The sequence below is a fragment of the Telmatherina bonti genome (assembly GCF_933228915.1).
Source record: "Telmatherina bonti genome assembly, chromosome: 10".
Classification (NCBI taxonomy): Eukaryota; Metazoa; Chordata; class Actinopteri; order Atheriniformes; family Telmatherinidae; genus Telmatherina; species Telmatherina bonti.
In genome coordinates this window covers 20,093,013-20,114,050 of record NC_136628.1, presented here as the reverse complement: position 1 = coordinate 20,114,050, position 21,038 = coordinate 20,093,013, and the positions used below count along the sequence as shown (strand labels likewise).

At 40.9% G+C, this 21,038-nt stretch overlaps 1 protein-coding gene across 1 annotated transcript in view; it reads right to left on the bottom strand.

The window, feature by feature from the left end:
- The window catches only part of rxfp2a (relaxin family peptide receptor 2a), a gene marked incomplete at both ends in the record, with an annotated part of 82,730 nt that overhangs the window by 29,533 nt on the left and 32,159 nt on the right, over positions 1-21,038 (bottom strand). The window contains 3 exon segments of the mRNA XM_079247922.1: positions 80-151; positions 966-1,037; positions 5,869-5,940. Of these exon segments, the coding sequence (XP_079104048.1) occupies positions 80-151; positions 966-1,037; positions 5,869-5,940 (216 nt within the window).

Here is a 21,038-nt window from a genome sequence, read left to right as displayed (position 1 = left end):
ATGTAACACATAGATATTTATGTGTATACGTAGGTGTGAGAACAATTTGCTCACATCTGTGTCCAAGTGTGTTACTCACAGCCATTCTAATTTATTCAGGTCCCTGAACACACCAGGATTAAGTGAGGATATCAAGTTGTCACTGAGAAACCTGAGGGAATAAGCACAGAGAGAAGAAACTTAAAACACCCACACACACACACACACACAAACACACATATATCTTTACATTTGGATTAGATATTAAAAGTTGGTATTATGTTATTATCGAGGACTTTAAGTAGAAAAAACAAGACATTTTGACAAATCATCTCCTTTTTGAAAGTTCAGACTGTTAACGCGCAAGACAATGCTTGAGAGATAAGACTGCCACTTCAGAAACCAACTCAATCCCGCTAAAGGCACCTCTCAGCCCAAACACAGCTAACATCCAGAGAATAAAAGAGTTCTTTGAGTGAGCAGACTTGTCTCACTCCTTTTTATCATTTAAAGAGATCAACATTTAATCCTACCATGTGTTCATCAGAGATCTAGCTTCTCACTTGGCTAAAATCTGTAAAATCTCTTGACTTCAATGTATACCTCAAAGAATCTGGTAGGATGTTGTTAATATAATGATTCATGGAGTTAAAACAACCTGATCTAATCAGATTCATGATTACTTCACGTAATTCTATTTTGTTTTATAATTATATGTAGACTCGAAGAAATACAAATTTCCTTTACACACAGCAAGTCTCCAGTCAAAACACAGCCAACATTTACCAGGTCAGAAGTTTCTCTCTGTAAGAAAAAGCGTGTTCAGCTGAAGATTCCCACTGCAGAATCTGAACATTTATTGGACTGCAACGATCCAATAACTGAACACAATCAGCTGAATAAGAGTTAAAATAACGTTTGGCAGCATAAAAAGAATTAAAACATCTCTAGAACTATTCAGGGAATATTACTCTGAAAATACTTACAACTTCTTCAAACTGAAGAGGCCACTGAAGGCATGTTGGGATATGAACTGGAGGCTGTTGTTTTGCAGAAACCTGGGAACAGAGAACAAAAATGTTCTTCTTTCATCTCAATCTGCGACATTTATGTTGCTGATCCCGCGAGTGAAATGAAACAATTCACACACAAATTCTTGACACGAGTAGAATCCCCACTGTGATTAAAATAACACAACTGCTTCACAATCATTCCTTTCCCCAGTACACCTTCATAACAATGACAGGAAATAGACTTGGCATCATGCTATGCCTGCCCTTAAAACACTTATGACTAGTAGTAGCTGATCAGAGGCAGACTTTCAAAACTTCCTATGAACTCATCAATAAGATATAATCATCAAACATGATTATGTGGACAAAACTAGTTTGCAAAACCACTGTCTGATGTCAACAGAAGAGCACTTGTTGGTTAACAGTAAATGTATCTGAAAGGGACAGTGGGAACAGACAGGATGCTGACGATTTGGATCAGGAAATGGCATGTAATTAAGGTCAGGGAGTGGGAAACAGTGCTGATGGCATTTGTGGTCATGTGGTTTGTGTTCCAACCAGTCTCCATTTTTAACAACAAAACTACCCTGACAAATTGGGACCAGGAGTATGACTAGCATAAGCTCAAAAGCAGAAGATTGGAAGACTTTGTGTGCTTGCTCGAGATATCTCTTACAACACTGACTGGGTAACAATGATAGCTTGAGTAGCTTTTTTAACTGCACTGTTTCAGTAGAGTGTGACCTTGCAAAGTTATAGAATATGTAAAAAAAAAAAAAAAATTTTTTTTTTTTTAAAAAAAAAGAAGACCTCATTCTGCAGAGATGAATGAATGGTGATTTTATGAGATGATACTGAGGTTACAAAATCAGGATTTCATGGGAGCAAAGTTCCAGTCTGGAAAAGCTTTGAACAACTTAAAGTTGACAAGAAGTCTTAATAAGCTGCTTAATAAGCTTTATTCACAATTTTTCACAACCGAAAAATATGTGAGGCTACATAACCCCAAAAACCATAACAGATCCTTCACTATTTCGCCATCCATTCAGTTTCTTCAATTCATTTGAAATCACTGTATTTTGTCCCTATGGGGCAATTAAGAAGGGCAGGAAAACAGCTAAAGGACATGCAAAACAGGTCACATTTAGATGAAAAGGCAAATACATAAAAGTCAGTCAGTCATTTTCTCAACTGCTTGTCCAATAAAGGGTGACGAGAAGCTGGAGCCCATCCCAGCAATCACTGGGTGAGAGGTCACATAACAGTCATAAAAATAAAAAAAAAATCACAAAAGTCATTTAAGAAACACAGTCAAATAAAAAAGTTTAACAGAATTCAGCATTGAGAACCTGAATAGAGGAAACGAACCGCACTGAGCATAAAGCTTGTCCTCTTCTTCTGTGTCCTACAGCTGGGACAACGGAGTCTATGTCCTGAGAGGAGTCACTCAAGCTCACGATACAGAAGGTGGAGTCCCGTAAAATCCTGCATGCTGTCTTTGTTGTTAGTTGATCATACATGGCAGTGGGAGTGCAAACAGGCTGCCTGATGGTTTGAGAGCAGACATCCCACCGTGTTCAACAGGCAGTTTCTGTACTGCAGCGAGATGAAATGAAATCAACGTATATACATGCTTAGTACAATCAGTCACATGCAGTCCAGGCAGGGTATACCCTGCATGGCTGCTGATCCATCACAGACGTACACAAATAATGACTCCCCCGTTCCCTATTTAGCCTCATAACTTAAATAAATGACATATTACACCATGTCTTCTGAAATTAATATGTGTATCTCTAACTATATAATTAATTACCAGCTTATAGTGAGTATTTATGCATTAAATGATGGAACAGCTGACAAGCATTCATTTCTTTTATAAAGCAGTGTGTTATGTGATATAATGTATCCGATGATAAAACCTAATTTACATTATATTGCCTAATAAAATACAAATGGAATCATTTTATGAGAGTCCTAAAGATAAAGAAGAGACACTAAATCTGTTCTTTACTCATTAAGGCTTTCATCTAGAAGTTTTATATCAGAGTCCCATCAAATATTGGAAAAAAAAAAATCATTATTTTTTTAATACAACACTGTTGTTTGTGTGCTTGTTAACAGATGCAAAGAAACTTGCTACTCAGAAATGTGTTTTCTGAAGCTGTGAAATCTGCTGTGATATAGCATAAAAAGATATTCAGCTAGGCCTATGTGGCAGCACACTTTGCATATGTATGATCAGGTATATCCACACAACTTTACCTAAAATACAGCTTAAAAGGTTTACAGAGAGGTTAAATTTCACCCAAGGTAAGAAAAATGCGTGAGTATCAGTGCCCCAAATGTCCATATTTTTTCACCCATTATGATAGTAGTCCTGTTTATGGCATGTAAATGAACTTGTATCAAGTTCACTTGTATTAATTTATTAATTTGCCATCTTTTTTCAGGTCATGTAGTGTGTTGGGGAAAAGCACAATTTGCATGCAAGGACATGGCAGATTTTGTGAAACCAAGCAAATACCTAAATATCTTTTCTACGGAGTTTAAAACTTTTTACTTTTGTGTTGAATACACCATTAACCTGGTTTATACATTAAGACTGAAACTATAGACTGAATTCATGAATGATTTAGATGATGGTAGAAAAAGTGTTGATTTGCTGTTAATGCACAAAGTGAGTCACAGCAAGCTCTTGAATTTGGTCACAATATGAAGCATCAGCTTTCTTTGCTGTCATATTCTCACTGTCGCAAATTCTTTCTAATGAGACAAAAATATTCCTCATTTCCTACAAAACTACTTGGGTCCAAAAACATCTTTTGCAAAACCCACACAATCTGTTATTTGAATATCATTATAATTCTGTTACCCTAGCTTTAAACCCTCCTCATCTGGGTTATCTTAACAACCACATGTATCTAAACTCAGAGGGGTTGCTTTCCCACCTCCTACTTGCAGTTATGACCCTGTTGTTCATATGGTACTGCAGCTCCTCATACAGATCTATATCTATATATATATATATATATATATATATATATATATATATATATATATATATATATATATATATATATATATATATGCTTATATATATGCTTATTGCCATGTAACAGTTTCTCCTTTTGACCTAAAAAGACTTTGTTTTACACCAGGGGCTGGTAACAGACAGGACAGAACACAAACCTGGCACGATGAATTTGGTGTAAATATAGATGAGGACATTATTTGGGATCATACAAAAAAGATGTGTGTGTCGTTTTGCCAGACTGTTACATTTTAAAATCCTCCACCGCTTGCTGATCTCCCTGTCTAGCAGGCAGAAATTAAACCTCAGCTTTCACCTGCGTGTCCTAAATGTAAAGCATCAGCAGGACTTAGATTGTGTTTGTTCCTGTCCAAAGGAAATATTTTTCCAAGATATGACACTTTGTGCAGAACCATGTTTTAATCCTCTGTCTTTAGTTTTGGGCGGTCCGTGTCAAAAATGGGGTTGTTGGTGCTTGGTCTAACGGACTGTATGATATGCCTGCATATGTTCTGGAATATTTAACTTCTCTGCTTTCAAACTTCATAATTGTTTCATCACTTAAAAGTGTCGTGCTTGTTTTAACAAGGATTATCATTTCCTTCAGCAACATTCAACCATAATTTCATTCAAAATGTGTTCATTTATTTAGCATGTACACAGGTTTTTCTTCTTTCTGCTCCTTTTCTTCTGATGTTTGGATTATCCTCTGTCCGTTTTTGTTTGATTGCATCAAGAATGAATTAAACTAGTTCAACAATTACAATGTATTTGTGTGTTTTATTCAATGTAAACAGCTAAATTTGATGCCAGAAAAATGTACACTCTGCTATTAGTTGGTGTTATCTACATTTAACAATAATACGTTATTAACTTTTAGCTTAGGGTTCTAACTAGTCACACAATCAATGTGATGCTACACAAAAATCAATACCTTATAATATCAGTCTGTTCAGTCTCCAGAGAGAGGAAGCAAGTTATACAGGGAGGATGCAGGATAAACATAAAGGACAGAATTTTCTGCCTGCCAGTAAGATTTTGATCTTGCAGAATTTACTGCCAACTGTATTCTGCATCATATCTCATCAAGATTTTAAACAAAATAACAGAAGCTGAGGTACTTATCATAATTTAACAATAGCAGCAACCATACAGCTGGATTATGGAGATGTGGCAGAACACTCAGAGCACAGATTAAGCTAATTTTGGCTTTGATGGATTTTAAAATCGAAAGTTGACAAATGAAGCGAAGCATTACAAGAATCAAGCAGGAGTAGCAAACAATACAGTTTGGTGGAAAAAAAACGCAAAACCTTGTATGACCTTTGATCAGTCCACAAATCAGTAAAGAGGGGTTTACTTCATGTGTTTTCAGACTTATTGTAATACCTTATATTTCTCTTGAAATAATTTATATTCAATAATATTCTGAATACTTGTGTTTGAGCGTGTGTTTAGTTAATATACCCATCATGAAAAGTATATACTATGCATGAAAGCAGACTAAAACTCTCCAAACACATTTAAGTGAGACTCTTTAATCTTTAATTTAGTTCAGTTTAAAAATCCAACATCCTGTGATAAAAATGATGTGTTATATACCTATCCAGAACTGGATCGATTGGATATGGATAATAGATGGGAGAGTACACAGATGATCTTTCTTTTTCATTTTCTAAGGCTTCTTTCTTTCAGTTTTCCAGTTTTCCACTGTTAAATCACCCATGAAATGTTACACTGTAACAAAATAGCCGCAGCTACACACTCTAAATGATGAAAACACATCAAACCAAAACAAAGTCTTGTGTTTTGAGGATTTTTAAGAGGCACTGAAATACTCACAGTCTTTCCAGTGCAGAGTATTCAGAGAAAACAAAATCCGACAACACTCTGATCTTATTGCTCCTCAGGGACCTATAACACAACCCAAGAAAAAGACCCAGTTAGAAAACTTCTACATACATTTGAGTTTAAGAGATACTTAAAATACATGCAATGAGTAAAAAATAATGATAAAACAACATTTTTAGTTTATTTCCAGAAACATTTTATAAATTGAAGAGGCCTAATGGCCTTGAGGTTACTCTAAGGACAGAGTATTATACAATATCATACAATAGGAGAAGACTTGTATCCCTAAACAAACCGCACGCATGGCTGATATATATTTAACAGTTTCCACAAACAGCAAGAAAAATTTTTTCAAGTATTCAGGGGATGTTAAAGACTGAGCTGATATTGTCAACATCACACAATGTTCCTTTTGTTTAACCCAGAAATCTTCAATTTCACTGAGACAAATTGCAATTTTTTTTTCTTTTTTGCAAATACTGTGGGAGGCTTTATAAAAGATCAACTAAATGAACATAAATAAGAAAAGCATCAACATGAATACCAGAAACAACCGTAAGACAATAAATCACAAAGTTCAAAGAGTTTTGAGTAATCTAAAAAAAAAAAAAAAAAGGTGTATTTTATTATTATTTACCCTGGTATCTGAGCTGCCCCATTTTAAAAGACATCTAAATTTCCTTCTTCTATTATTTAAGAAGGGAACAAGATTCAACCTCACATAAACTCAATTTTCCCAGCCATAGATGCAGAAGTCTTCACTAACTTGCTATTTTACTTGTTACTAACTCAGTTGGTTTTGCTTGTTTGGCGACTCCAAACCTCATGACTGTTCAAGAAAATTAAGACAAAGACGTAGCTTTCTTTGTTTGCAGGTACCTCATTTCAGCTTTTAGTTTATTTAAAGTTGTTCAGAACATCTTGAACGTTAAAAAAATTAAACAAAAGACACCACATAAATGTCTGAAAAAGAATAAAAAGTAGCCAAAGTTTATTTCTGCCACTGCCAGTACATTACTTGCTGGCTAGCTACAAGAAACCACTTTAGTAAGAGACTGAATGTCCCATGGATTAAACGTTTCAAAGAGGATTTCAGAAAAAGACATAAAATCCCAGAGTTAGAGGAACCAACTCTCCATAAAGTGAGTAACTGAGACTGGTTAGCTCAGATTGTCCAACATATATATGTACTTCATTGTTCGCATCTTTTAGAGGTGAAGATTTAAAACAAATAGGAACTGTTCAGATGCTGTTATGATACACTTTTCTTTTGTTCATGATCACAAAGGGATAATTTGGTAAGTTAAGACAAAGACACAGTTAATTTGTAATGCATATAAAAGCTGAGATAAGTTGAAGTAGGCCATGTATTTCTGAGACACGCTGATTTTCAGTTTCTAATGAGTGGGAAATCGAGCTCCTCTGGCTTGTATTTCAAAATTGTTCCACTCAACGCCCAAGCTGTGGTTGTCCACCTATCTAGAAATTATCAGATCTTATGAATCCTCTGCAGACACAGTATGATTATAATGAGGTTTTTTTTCCCCCTGTTTTAATAACTGCCTCATAAAAAGATCCTGCTGAAAGATGGTAATACTGATTTGTACAGGAAGGAAAGAAATTTAGAGGGAAAAATAGAACTGATAATAGCGCTGTGTACAGCACAAGAAAGAAAATATTACTCCCCTTCACAAGAACTCATACCACTGTTATTTAAATTACTAACCAAAGAAGAAGAAAAAACACAATGACAAAGAATGACAAAACAAGAAAAACAAATTCACACTGCAGAAAAAAAACAGGTTTAGATGTGTAGTTTCAATGACAGCATTTCTTTTGTCTGGACAATAAATAGCAATTTGTTTTTTCCTATGAGATCCTCAAATGTGCTTCAGAATTACAATCCAAGATGAAATCTAAAGCAGGGCTGACTGTGGCTGTAAAAGTTGTCTGTAAAACCATTGGATTTGTTCTTAAAAAACTTAAAAGCCTTCGCCCCTGAGAAGAGAAAACGGTAGCAGAATGATTCTTTCATTTATCGGTTTTACTTGAGGTTTAACAGTTATTGCTGTCTGACCCACAGAAAATGATCTCTGCAGTTTACATGTAAAGACAAAAGCATGACATAACATAAACCAGAGTGACTGCATGTCCTTCTGTATCAGCCATAGCATGTAGATTCGCATTAGTAGCAGTATATATTTGATTAGTAAGAAAAACAGACATAACAAACATGTGATAAATGCAATCACTATACTTACTGAGTGATCTTTCTACGGTACATAGTTCGGGGCTAACTATCATGCATGCATGTGAACTCAACCAAGGAAAGACACCATAGGGAGAGTCAAAAGGTCATTACACTAAGCTGTTGGGAGCATCAATGAACTTTGGCTGTGTCCGAATGTCCACCCTATTCCCTGCATATTGCCCTATATAGTGCTCATGCAATTTTCTTGGGATGTCCAAATGTCATCATCATCTGCCGCTTATCCTGGGTCAGGTCGCGGGGGCAGCAGCCTAAGCAGGGAAGCCCAGACTTCCCTTTCCTCAGCCACATTTGCCAACTCTGGGGGGGGGGGTCCCGAGGCGTTCCCAGGCCAGCCAAGCGATATAATCGCTCAAGCATGTCCTTGGTCTTCCCGGGGTCTCCTCCCAGAGGGACGTGCCTGGAACACATCATCAGGGAGGTGTCCAGGAGGCATCCTGACCAGATGCCCAAGCCACCTCAACTGGTTCCTCTCGATGCGGAGGATTAGTGGCTCTACTCTAAGCCCCTCCCAGATGACCGAGCTCCTCACCCTATCTCGAAGGGAGAGCCCGGCCACCCTGCAGAGGAAACTCATTTCAGCCGCATGTATACAAGATCTCGTTCTTTCGGTCACGACCCACAGCTCATGACCATAGGTGAGGGTAGGAACGTAGATCGACTGGTAAATTGAGAGCTTCGCCTTCTGGCTCAGCTCCTTCTTCACCACGACAGACTGGCGCAGAGTCCGCATTACTGCAGACGCTGCACCGATCCATCTGTCGATCTCACGCTCCATCCTTCCCTCACTCGTGAACAAGAGCCAGAGATATTTAAACTCCTCCACTTGAGGCAGGACCTCACTCCCGACCTGGAGTGGGCAATCCACCCTATTCCGAGGACCACAGTCTCTGATTTGGAGGTGCTGATTCTTATCCCAGCCGTTTCACACTCGGCCACGAATCGCTCAAGTGAGAGCTGGAGATCACGACCAGATGAAGCCAACAGGGCCACGTCATCTTCAAAAAGCAGGGACCCAATCCTGAGGCCACCAAGCCGGATCCCCTCAGCACCTCGGTAGAGCCTAGAAATTCTGTCCATATCAGTTATTAACATAATTGGTGATAAAGGGCAGCCTTGGCGGAGTCCAACCCTCATTGGAAACAAATCCGACTTTCTACCAGAAATGCGAACTAAGCTCTGACACCTGTTGTGCAGGGACTGGACAGCTCGTACAAGGGGTCCGGTACCCCATACTCCTGGAGTACCCCCCCACAGGAGCCCCCTGGGGACACGGTTGAACACTTTCTCCAGATCCACAAAGCACATGTAGACAGATTGGGCAAACTCCCATGCCCCCTCCAGGACCCCAAAGAGGGTATAGAGCTGGTCCACTGTTCTGCGGCCAGGATGAAAACCGCACTGCTCCTCCTCAATCCGAGATTCGACTATCAGGCAGACCCTCCTCTCCAGGACCACTGAATAGACCTTACCAGAGAGGCTGAGGAGTCTGATTCCCCTGTAATTGGAACACACCCTCCGGTCCCCCTTCTTAAAAAGGGGGACCACCACCCCAGTCTGCCAATCCAGAGGCACTGTCCCCGATATCCACGCGATGCTGCAGAGGCGTGTAAGCCAGGACAGCCCCACAGCATCCAGAACCTTAAAGTGGAACTTTTATGTGCATTTCAGGCTAATTTATTTTTATTTCTGAGACCAGAAGGGCTGGGATTGATCGAGTTATTGTCACAAATTGCTTTATTTACTTCAGATCGACCCTCTCCATAGGCTGTCGGATCAGCTTGTGGGCAAAACGAGTGGATTGAAACTCTTCCGCATTAAGCCCCGCCTCCCTCCACTGCACTACATCGGGAGCGCGCACCGCAACTGCTTTCGCCGTCACTGTAACATCTCATAAACAGAAGGATGAGGCTAATATGAACTCAATAAAAAAAAACAAAATACAATGTCAACACATAGCATACAGCCCTACATGTTGGAACCTGAATCAGACCCTGAAAACAAAGTGGAAAACAGCAACCCACAGCAACGAATGCAGCAGGATGTCTCTCTTTGGTAAACTCACCAGCCATCGTTGGATATAACTTTATCCGACGTTTTCCACCTGCCTGATGTATTTGTACATGCCCTTGTTAACCAGTAGAAGGTAACCAATCACTGAATCTTATCCCCCGGGGCGTCACAAGGATCTCGAAGTAGAAAAAACTCTCTAAAACGATGCGTTTTTTGTCGCCATGGAAACCGAACGGAGCGCGTGCTGGAACTCAAACTCAAACTCAAACATGCGTTTAGGTGATAAAAAACGGTGCCGTTCACATGTCTGATGAGGATTCAACACTGTAACACTGTAGAAAGCTCAGAAAACTCGAAATACCATAATAGCACCCCTTTAAGGAACTCTGGGCGGATCTCATCCACCCCCGGTGCCCTGCCGCCAAGGAGCTTTTTGACCACCTCAACAACTTGGGCCCCAGAGATAGGAGAGTCCACCCCTGAGTCCCCCAGCTCTGCTTCCTCATCAGAAGACGTGTTGATAGGATTGTGGAGGTCTTCGAAGTATTCCCTCCACCGACCCACAACGTCCCGAGTTGAGGTCAGCAGCTCCCCATCTCCACTGTATACAGTGTTGACGGAGCACTGCTTCCCCCTCCTCAGCCGCCGGATAGTGGACCAGAATCACCTCAAAGCCGTCCAGAAGTCTTTCTCCATGGCCTTGCCGAACTCCTCCCATGCCCGAGTTTTTGCCTCGGCGACAGCCGAAGTCGCATGCCGCTTAGCCTGTCGGTACCCATCAGCTGCCTCCGGAGTCCCACAGGCCAAGAAGGCCCGATAGGACTCCTTCTTTAGCTTGACAGCATCCCTCACTGCTGGTGTCCACCAACAAGTCCTGGGATTACTGCCATGACAGGCACTAATGACCTTACGGCCAAAGCTCCGGCTGGCTGCCTCAACAATAGAGGTCCCCTCCTTCCCTTCTTCCACCACACAGGCAGGGCGTTGGGAGGTGGACACGTTGATCTGGGTGAGAGAGTGGTGAGAGAGGCCATCAAGGTGGTCTCGATCGCTGCACCCAGCATTGGTTCACCTCCCAGTTTTAATTGCACTTAGTCAACATAACACAAATAAAAAAACACACACTGGCAACACATGGATATATTTTGGGGGGCGGGCCATGCAGTGGGCAGGGCTGCTTTGGTGGTCCCGCTCCCAACATGATGTGGTTACTTCTTCCCAATTTTAATTGCAAACAACACACACTTCACAATCATTCATAAGCTGGGAGGGAGGGGGTGTCGATGGGGTCCTGCCACGCCCCCATTTCTGGGGCTGTGCCGGAGGAGTTTGGGCGGGGGAGTGGTGCTGTTCAGGGGGCCTGGGTCTGGGCTGGCCTGGCGGGGGTGGGACTGCTGCTGGCCCTGGGTGGTGCTGGATTGGCTGCATGTGTGGAGTGGTGGGGGGGGCATTGACAGGGGTGGGGGGTAGTTGTGGGGCCCTGATCGGGGCCTTCCTATCCCGTGCTCCCCCGGGGGTATCTCACAGGGGACACGTTGGGAAAGAAAGATGAGGGCATGCATGAGCCAATGGATGAAGTGGTGAATGGAATGCAAGAGTAGAGGGAGTAAGGGGTGGAATCAGGGTGAAAGAATTTAGGAAAGTGGGTGGCCGCTGGGATAGGGGGAGGGGGGTGTATGCATATGGGTGGGGGTGTGTATGTGGGGTTATGTTGGTGATACGGGGGAGTGATGGGGTGGGTGTACAATGAGAAGTGTGAATGTGGATAGAGGGGTGTAGGGAGATGTGTGTACGTGTAGAGTGGGGTATGCGTGTATGGAAGAATGGGTGATTATAGAGGGAGCAGGGATGTGTGTGTGATGGGGTGTGTGAGTATAAAGAAGGGAGTGTGTGAATGGGGTTTTAGTAGGGGTGTGCATGTTAAAGTGTATATAGAGGGAGCTTGTGGGGGGGTTGTGTTATGAGGTGTGTATGTGTGTATAGGGGAGTATGTGAGTGGGGGCACGGGGGTAGGAGAGTGTGAGTTTGAGCGTGTGTAAGAGAATGGGTGGATAGGGAGTGCTTAGGGAGGAAGTGTGGATGCGTGTGTGTGGGTGTGTGTGGGTGGGTGGGCACGTGTGCGTGTGTGTGCATGTGTTCGTGTGCACGCATGTGTGTGCACGTGTGTGTGCGTGTGTGTGCATATGTGGGCACGTGTGTGTGTGTGTGTGTGTGAGTGGGTATGTGTGTGTGTGTGTGTGCGTGTGCATGGGGGGGTCTTGGTGCTCGGGGAGCGCTGCTGGTGCACTGGGGTGCGACCTGGCTGCCGCTTGGTGGTGGTCTGGGGATCCCGGCCCTCCGTCGGCGTGGGCCCTCTGTCTGGGGGGGGTGGGGGGTTGCTTCTGGGCTCTTGGGGCCGTGGGGCCCGCGCTCTGTCTGCCCTGGGTGGCCGGTGCCTGGCGGGGCCGGTCCTCTCTGGTCCGGGTCTGCTGGGGCCTGTTGCCCCTGACTGCGGGGGACTCTGGCTGGGACCCCCCCTCTGCCGCCTCCTGGGTCGGCGCGCATGGCTGGGTCCGGGGTGGGGCGCTTGGGGTCTGCATGTTCTGCATGTGACACAGTCACCGAGTCGTCACGCAGTTTTATTCACTAACAGCAGCTAGTTTTCTCATTTCTGTTTGTTTATCATTTATATTTAACTTTTTAGATTCATAGTTTAGTTACTATGATCTAATGTTAATACTGGCGAGTGCGTATATGTTTGTACGTATGTATGTGTGTGTGTGCATAAAGGTGTGTGTGTGTATATGTATATATATATATATATATATATATATATATATATATATATATATATATATATATATATATATTTATATATGTGTGTGTGTGTATACATATGTGTGTGTATGTGTATACGTATGTGTGTGTATGTGTATATGTATGTGTATATATATATGTGTGTATATGTGTGGGTATGTATGTGTGTGTATGTATACATCTGTAGGTTGTTTTTTTCTTTTTGTTTTTGGGTTATTTTTTAGTTTTTTTTTTCTCTCCCTGTCCTCTCCCTTTATCTCTTTCACTTTTCTTATGAGGTGTTTTCTCTCCCTTATCTTTCTGTCTTTCGTCTGTCCTCTCTGGTCCAGCAGTACAAACTCTACAATTCAAACAATAATACAAAATAAATATAGAAATAAAATAAAAATTTAGAAAGTCAAGGGGATCATTATATCTATAAAGCTTCCCTTGGCAGAGAGAATTTGCTCAGCAGAACACAGCATCCAGACCATCATTCTGCTTGCCTAAATGCTGGACAAGACAAAAAAAACAAAAAACAAAACAAACAATAGGGGCACAGAACACAGCCCATTCGGACTCAATGTCCCCCGCCTCACTCGGGAGATGTTTGAAGCCCTGCTGAAGGTGGGAGTTGAAGCTCACTCTGACGGGGGACTCAGCCAGACGTTCCCATCAGGCCCTCACAACACGTTTGGGCCTGCCAGATCTGACCAGCTTCCTGCCCCACCATCTGAGCCAACTCACCACCAGGTGGTGATCAGTTGACAGCTCCGCCCCCCTCTTCACCCGAGTGTCCAAGGCATGTGGCCGCAGGTCCGACGATACGACTACAAAATTGATCATTGAACTGCGGCCCAGGGAATCCTGATGCCAGGTGTACATATGGACACTCTGATGTTGGAACATGGTGTTCGTTATGGGCAATCCATGACGAGCACAGAAGTCCAATAACAAAACACCATTTGGGTTCAGAGGGGGGGGACCATGCCTCCCAATCACTCCCCTCCAGGTCTCACTGTCATTGCCCACGTGAACATTGAAGTCCCCCAGCAGAACAATGAAGTCCCCAGAAAGAGCACCCTCCAGCACTCCCTCCAAGGACTCCAGAAAGGGTGGGTACTCGGCGCATAAGCACCCAAAGGCGGAGGGAAACTACCCTTTCATCCACTGGGGTAAACCCCAACGTGCAGGCACCAAGCTGGGGGCCGATGAGAATGCCTACACCTGCTCGGCGCCTCTCACCATGAGCAACTCCAGAGTGGAAGAAAGTCCAGCCCCTCTCGAGGGTACTGGTTCCAGAGCCCAAGCTATGCGTAGAGGTGAGTCCAACTATATCTAGTCGGAACCGCTCAACCTCGCGCACAAGCTCAGGCTCCTTCCCCACCAGAGAGGTGATGTTCCACGTCCCTAGAGCCAGCTTCTGCAGCTGGGGATCAGACCGCCAGGGTCCCTGCCCCTCGCTGATGCCCAGCTCACATTGCACCCGACCCCTACGGCTCCTCCCGCAGATGGTGAGCCCATGGGAGGATGTCCAAATGTACAACAAGAAAAAAAGTAGTGCACTCAAAGTTACCCACGAATCTTCTTAAAAAGTTGTAAGCACGATAGACACTAGACAGGTCAATATAGACCTCAATGCATTGTAGGCAGGAGCTGAAAGTGGTGCAAATAACACAAAACTCAAAGCACATTTAAAAAACTCTTTAGATCACTCATTTATGCTTATTGACTGAATAAATATGCAATAAAGAAATAATAAAATACAACATAAGGAAATAAAATATTTTCACCCAGGTTTGGACTGAATTTAGAATGAAGTGCAAAGGTTGTCGTGGTGACAGTTGGTAGTCACATGATCTGTGACGAGAAGAAAATAGACAGCTTCGTGTCCGAATTGCCATCAGAATGAGTGCACTATATAGTGTGTGATATATAGTATAGCCCTAGGGTTAGGGAATACAGTTTAGACATTAAGACACAGCCATCTATCATTGTTGTCTTTGTGGTGGTGGTGGTGGTATGTGAAGCTTAGTTGAAACTGTCAGACCCTGTCAATGCCTGTTGTAGATGATTTCTGATAAAGTTTTAAGGTCTGACAGTGAAAGGGCTTACTCTGATTTGCATTTCAGTTTAACAAACTGAAAACAGGGAGGCAAAAGCAGCAGCAGGGGCATATCCAGGAAGTGTTTAATAGAGTGTCCAAGTTAAAACAGAGGTTAATACAGGGTGGCCAAGCACAGATTTCACAAACTGCAAATTCGGCAGCATCTTTGTTAACTTTGATGAGAATGACTGAAATAAAGGTTTTAAAACAGCTCGAAGCTCTTTGCAACATAAAAAAAGAAACTTTGCTTCTAAATTTCAGAAAGTACTATACACGTTATAAGCTTTACAAAAGAGATAATTGTTATCATGCACAGAAAGACTTGAGGAGTAAATTAAGAGGTTTAAACGTAACGCACAAGTAAACACGCAGATTAATGTTAAAGTCATCACAAACGCTGCCCTGCTTGTAATGGCTAGAATCAATTGGTTGAACAGTGGTTCTGTTTATAGGGGTACCAGGGTAATGAACCAAATCCTCAAACGCCACCTCCCTCGTAATGTGTCTGTCCCTATTTTACACGCTCATTAACCACATATGTAACATAGGTTTACTCAAACAAATAACATGGGTTGCAACCCTTTTTAATAAATTCAGAAAGTTATTTGAGTTCATTTCACTTTTGTGTTTAATTTAAATACTCATCAAACACATAAAACCAAAGTGCTTTAGAGAGCACAGAAGAAGACGACAGGACACAACAATTAAAACCTTTAAAATTTTGAAAAATATTTTGATTTTGAAAATAGAGAAGTAAAATGAGAATTTATAAAAGTTGTCAATAACAGAAATAAATAAATAAATAAAATAAAGAAAGATGAAGAAGGTAAGTATATACTAAGGTTTTCATTGTATTAAACCACCAATCAGAATTAGGGTAGCTACAGACCCTGGCCCTACACTGACCTAATTACCTCCACGCACAAGACATACAAATATACTCTGCCACAAAATTACATTAAATTTGATGTAATAAATGTGAACCAAGCCGAAGTGTGCCACATAAATAGCTCAAGGCATTGAATAGAAAATTTTGGTGCATTAAATTCAAAGTGAAACACGTTCCCTTCAAAAATGTATGTAATGACCTGTAGTGTTAAACTGTGCGACAACAGCAACTTCATCTGGAAAATGAACCCTTGCCAAAAAGCATTGTTTTTATTAAGATGATGAATCCACAATATAGTCTTCTACATACTTTTTATTAGTAGCTGAGTGTGTGATATCTGATACGGCATACGATTCAATAGAAAGAAAAAAAAGGCCTTATAGTTGCAGTCATTAAGAAAACCCTTTTCCTTGATATTGGAAAATGTCACGGGGTTGAAGAAAGGTGGCTGCATATATTAAGAAAGACTTTTTTAAAAAAAGTTGTACTGCAATGCAAATCTGACCACACACTCAGCTTTGATGAATGTCTACAGCACTGAAACTGTAAAATTGCTCTAATCACTTCCACTAATGCAATCTAATCTCAATGTCACACGGGGACTATTAGTATAGAGCTGCATAATATCAAATATTACTTTTACATCATGGTTTGTAATTAAATAAGGAAAGAAAAAAAAAGTGAAATAAGTGACATGCTGCTCACACTCACAGCACTATCCTCAGATGTATACTCATAAATCATAGCTAGTACAACCTGATAAACTAAGCCGAGCATTGCTTTGAAAGCTGCGGCCAGAACTAACTGTGGGACAGAATGAGCTCCTTTCTTTTTAAAGGATGAATTGATGCATCCTATACTGAAGCAGAAAACACAATAAGACACATTGGAATTTATTTTCTTATTCTTTCATATCATGGCTGTGCTCTGATACTTCTATTTCACCCAGTTAGGAAGGTTCTTATAAGCAAAATAGACTATGATTAATTTCCAGATCAGTATCTTATACCTATTTTATATATATATATATATATATATATATATATATATATATATATATATATATATATATATATATATATATCGTCGCTGTCCGATGAAAAGCGCGTATCTCCAAAATTCGTTTTTTACAGGAGCATGAAGAATCAGTTTCTCACAAACTAACAAACAAAGTAAACCCATGTTTGTGTAAACAGATATAAACAGAATAAAACTCTGGAAATTAATTAGTCATATGTTTAGATACGTTTAAAATGGACATGCTTTTGTTGTGAACGATAGTGGACAGACGTGCTTTTTTTCTTTTATGTCAACTGCGTCCGGTTATATGCGAGCCTGCAGTCTCTTTTTAGGTCACACTATAATAGCAGGCTATTGAACAGTAAACTTTAAGTAAAATAGATTACGCGAATCTAAGGATTTCTTTCTAATTTTTTGTATTGAAATCAGTATAACTCCTACATTTAATTCACACGTTTTTTCATTGTTTTTTTTGTTTTTTTTAACGGTTTAGTCCGAAGGTAGCGGGGTGACTTGGTTATTTATTATGAAAATTGCTGACACTGATTAATAAAAGAAAAACACTGCAATCTTTTACTGCTTTCATCCAGGAGCTTGCTAAAAACGTTTTTCTTTTTGGATAAAATCATGTCTCTTTGAGTTGATGTGATTGGTTTTGTTACATTTATATCTATGAACTATGGTGGCATCTTGCATGCCTGTCCCAAAAGCTGTTTCTGGATAAGATCCTGGAGCTTTAAAGATACATCATTTAAAAAAATCTTTTATGCCTTTCCTTCCTGTATACTCTGAATGGTATTGTTTGGTTGATGACAACCAATTACTGACATATTTTAACTTAAAAGTCTGTTCTTGGTCTGCTTCTATCCCACAAAATACCTTCAGACCTGCATCAAGCAGAGGAGTACAGAATCAGGACTTTGTTTTTCCCTTGTCCCTACAGTCCCTTGGAAAAAAAAAAAAAGACATTCAACTTTGCAGCTCCACGTTTCATGGAATGAGCAATGTAAAAGTCTTAAACTAAAACATCTTCTATCACTGGAACACTGACTTGTTGATGAGCAACTTGGAGACAGACATGTCTGGCTGCTAATACATGAACTGATGCAGTCAATTTGATCCCTTTTGTAAAAAACATTAGTAGACAACAATGATCAAAGAAAGTCACTTATTTAATAAACACACAATTATGGCTGAAATTCAAAACAATCATTGGACAGAATTATGACAACAAACTTGGCACAATTAAAATGATATAAGAATAAATACTGATTGAGAATTATTAATCACTTGGCACTTTAACTTATGGTCAAAAACATATCACTTGAGAAAAAAAACAGTAACAACATTGGACTATTTACATTTGTGTGTGTGTGTGTGTGTGTGTGTGTGTGCGAGAGAGAGAGAGAGAGAGAGAGAAAGCATGTGGCTTGATTCCATCCAACTGCCATCATTCTTTGTGAAGTCCATCGTAGAAGGAGTGAAAATCTTTTGGCAGAACCTTCTTCAGCTCTTGAAGATGTCTGAACTTTGACTCTTTAATTTTCTGGCTGTGTGTGTAGAGTGATGTGACTGTGGTGATGCTCTTCTTCCTCCTCAGAGATGGAGATGGAGATGGATAGGGTTCCCAGTTGTCTGAGTGGCATAGCTTGTAGTCCATTGTGCCGTCCACATTGTACCTAGTAGATAAACAGAATGAACAAGAATAGTGGACATTTATAGGACCATTGTTTCATTAATATTCTAAGCAATGTCAGATCTATTAATGTGTTAGTGGAGTACATTACCGTGTATTAGATATCTGGAAATAGAAGACATGAAGATAACATTTATGTGAGATTGTGCGTGAGAAAATACCTGATTGCTCGGAGGTCATGCACTGTAGGATCACCAGCATTTTTTCCCGGTCGAATGGACTTGCAGAGGTTCACTTGGCTGAAGTCCATAAAAAAAGTGTGGTCCACATATCTCACTTGGTATGGTCTGGGATTGGAGCGAGCACCCCGGATCACTGCAGCATACTCGGCTGGAACATGGATGTCCCTGTGCCTCAGTCTTCTCTCTATCACACTACGTACAGAATCACACTCCATTTGTGTGTGACCTTTTTCAAGGAACTTCTGTGTCACTGGTTTCTGCTTCTCAGTAGCAAATTTGAGAAGTGCATTGCTCAAGAGCAGATTTCTGTTCTGGTACCCGCATCCATCACTCCACAGGATGTGTTCTTCATATGATGGGTGTGCTTCAAGAAAATTAACAATGCATGAAGCAAACTCGTTGGCAGAAAGACCAGCTTCACCCTCATGCCATAGGTAATTTGTTGCATCATGTGATGCCATGTCAAAGATGGTGAAGTTATGAACAGCAAGCTTGGTCTTGTGATAGAGGGCAGAGGCTTGCAGCTTGGGGCAGAGCAGGAGCCCCTGGAGATCCATTCACACAACCATCTTTTTCTCCCCTGCCTCTTCCTTGTCCTTCTGCTTCATGGCTCGTGCATCTTTTTTAAGGCAGTGCTCCTCCCACATGACAGTATCAATGTTCCCAGCTTTGAATGCACAACAGGTATCACACTGGTCTTTTTTTGGATGATAAAGAGAAAGATTTAAATCATGGAAAATGGTGGAAAACACTTGCCTTGACAGAGGGTGGATACCATGTTCAGCACAAGAGCGCTTATACTGTGTGTGGAGGTGACTGATAGACTTGAACATAGGTTCCAGATACATCTTAGAAGACGAGGACCTACAGTAGTGTGATGGAACTTTTGGTAAGTCCAAAAGGAATGTCTTCAGGAAGTCCTGCTCTTCTCTTGGAACCCTCACTGTCTCAGTCTGCTGAGAACTTTGCTCTCTTCTCCCCAGCCACTTCAAACATGACCACTGCTTTATCCCCAGTGTTGACAGGAACATGCGTTGACACACAAGTCTTTTACCATCCACAACAAGGTGATAAAAAATAGTTGTGGACCTCCTGGACTGTTCTGCTCCTGTTCTACGCCGCTTCACACTGCTTTGCTCTACTAATGACCTTACAAAAATTTTCCTCTCTTTCCAATCTAATTTCTCCCAAAAGTATTTAAAAATTTCCTCTCTCTTTGTCTCATCAAATTGTCTGCATTTCAGTTTAGAGGACTTTTGGCATGCCACAGATTGGCATGGCATTCCAATTTGTCTTGCGTCTTTTAAGACAGTCCCTCTATTTTTTCTTCCAAGATAGGATTGCCACTTCATCCGCCTTCTTTTCTGGATGTTGATCTTCCAAGTCTCAGGATTTGACCTCTTCTTCTGCCTGCCCTGACGAGCCTCACCAGCCGATGAGTCCACTTTAACTTCTTGTCATGCAAGATAATAACCAAGTGAGATGTGTGTGTGTGTGTGTCCATGTGCAAGACAATACACACACATCTTCATGTGTGCCATACGTCTACGCTATTTAATCAATTACACATCAATGTCTACAAATGTGCAATCATTCTCTAAAATTCTCAGTTTTCATCTATGCCCACTGATGGGCTGATCTTTTTTGCAATACAGTGACAATGAAACAAAGCTTAAGGGTTAATACTTCCTTAAATAACTGCAGATACTAAATCTTGATCTATAAAACCTTTTTAATGTGTATTTTCCTGTGGGCAAGTTATACATAAATATTTTGACAATACTTACCTTCATTTTCAGATTTTTCTGGAAAGTACTCGTCACCTGTGGATGATTCTTTAAGGGAATGGGGAGTGGGTGAAATAGAAACACAATAAGTGAACTGAATGCAATATTTACATAATACTGCAGAACGTTTGTATTCTCTGTAGTGACTGACTGAACCCTTTCTTTCCTTCCACAAACCTTCTTCACTTGTGCTGACCCTCGTTTCTGCCTCAAATGCCCTATCATATTTTATTTTGGCAATTCCACAAAGCTCCTCTAAAGAGAGAGACATTTCTATCCTGAAAACGAGAAACCGAACATGCATCAGACCTTGAAACATCTCAGATAGGAATCTAGGTTACAAATAAACAAAACTCATCTATTCAACGATGAAATATGAAAGTATAAAGTCTGTGATTACAGACATAGTAAATCATCTTATAG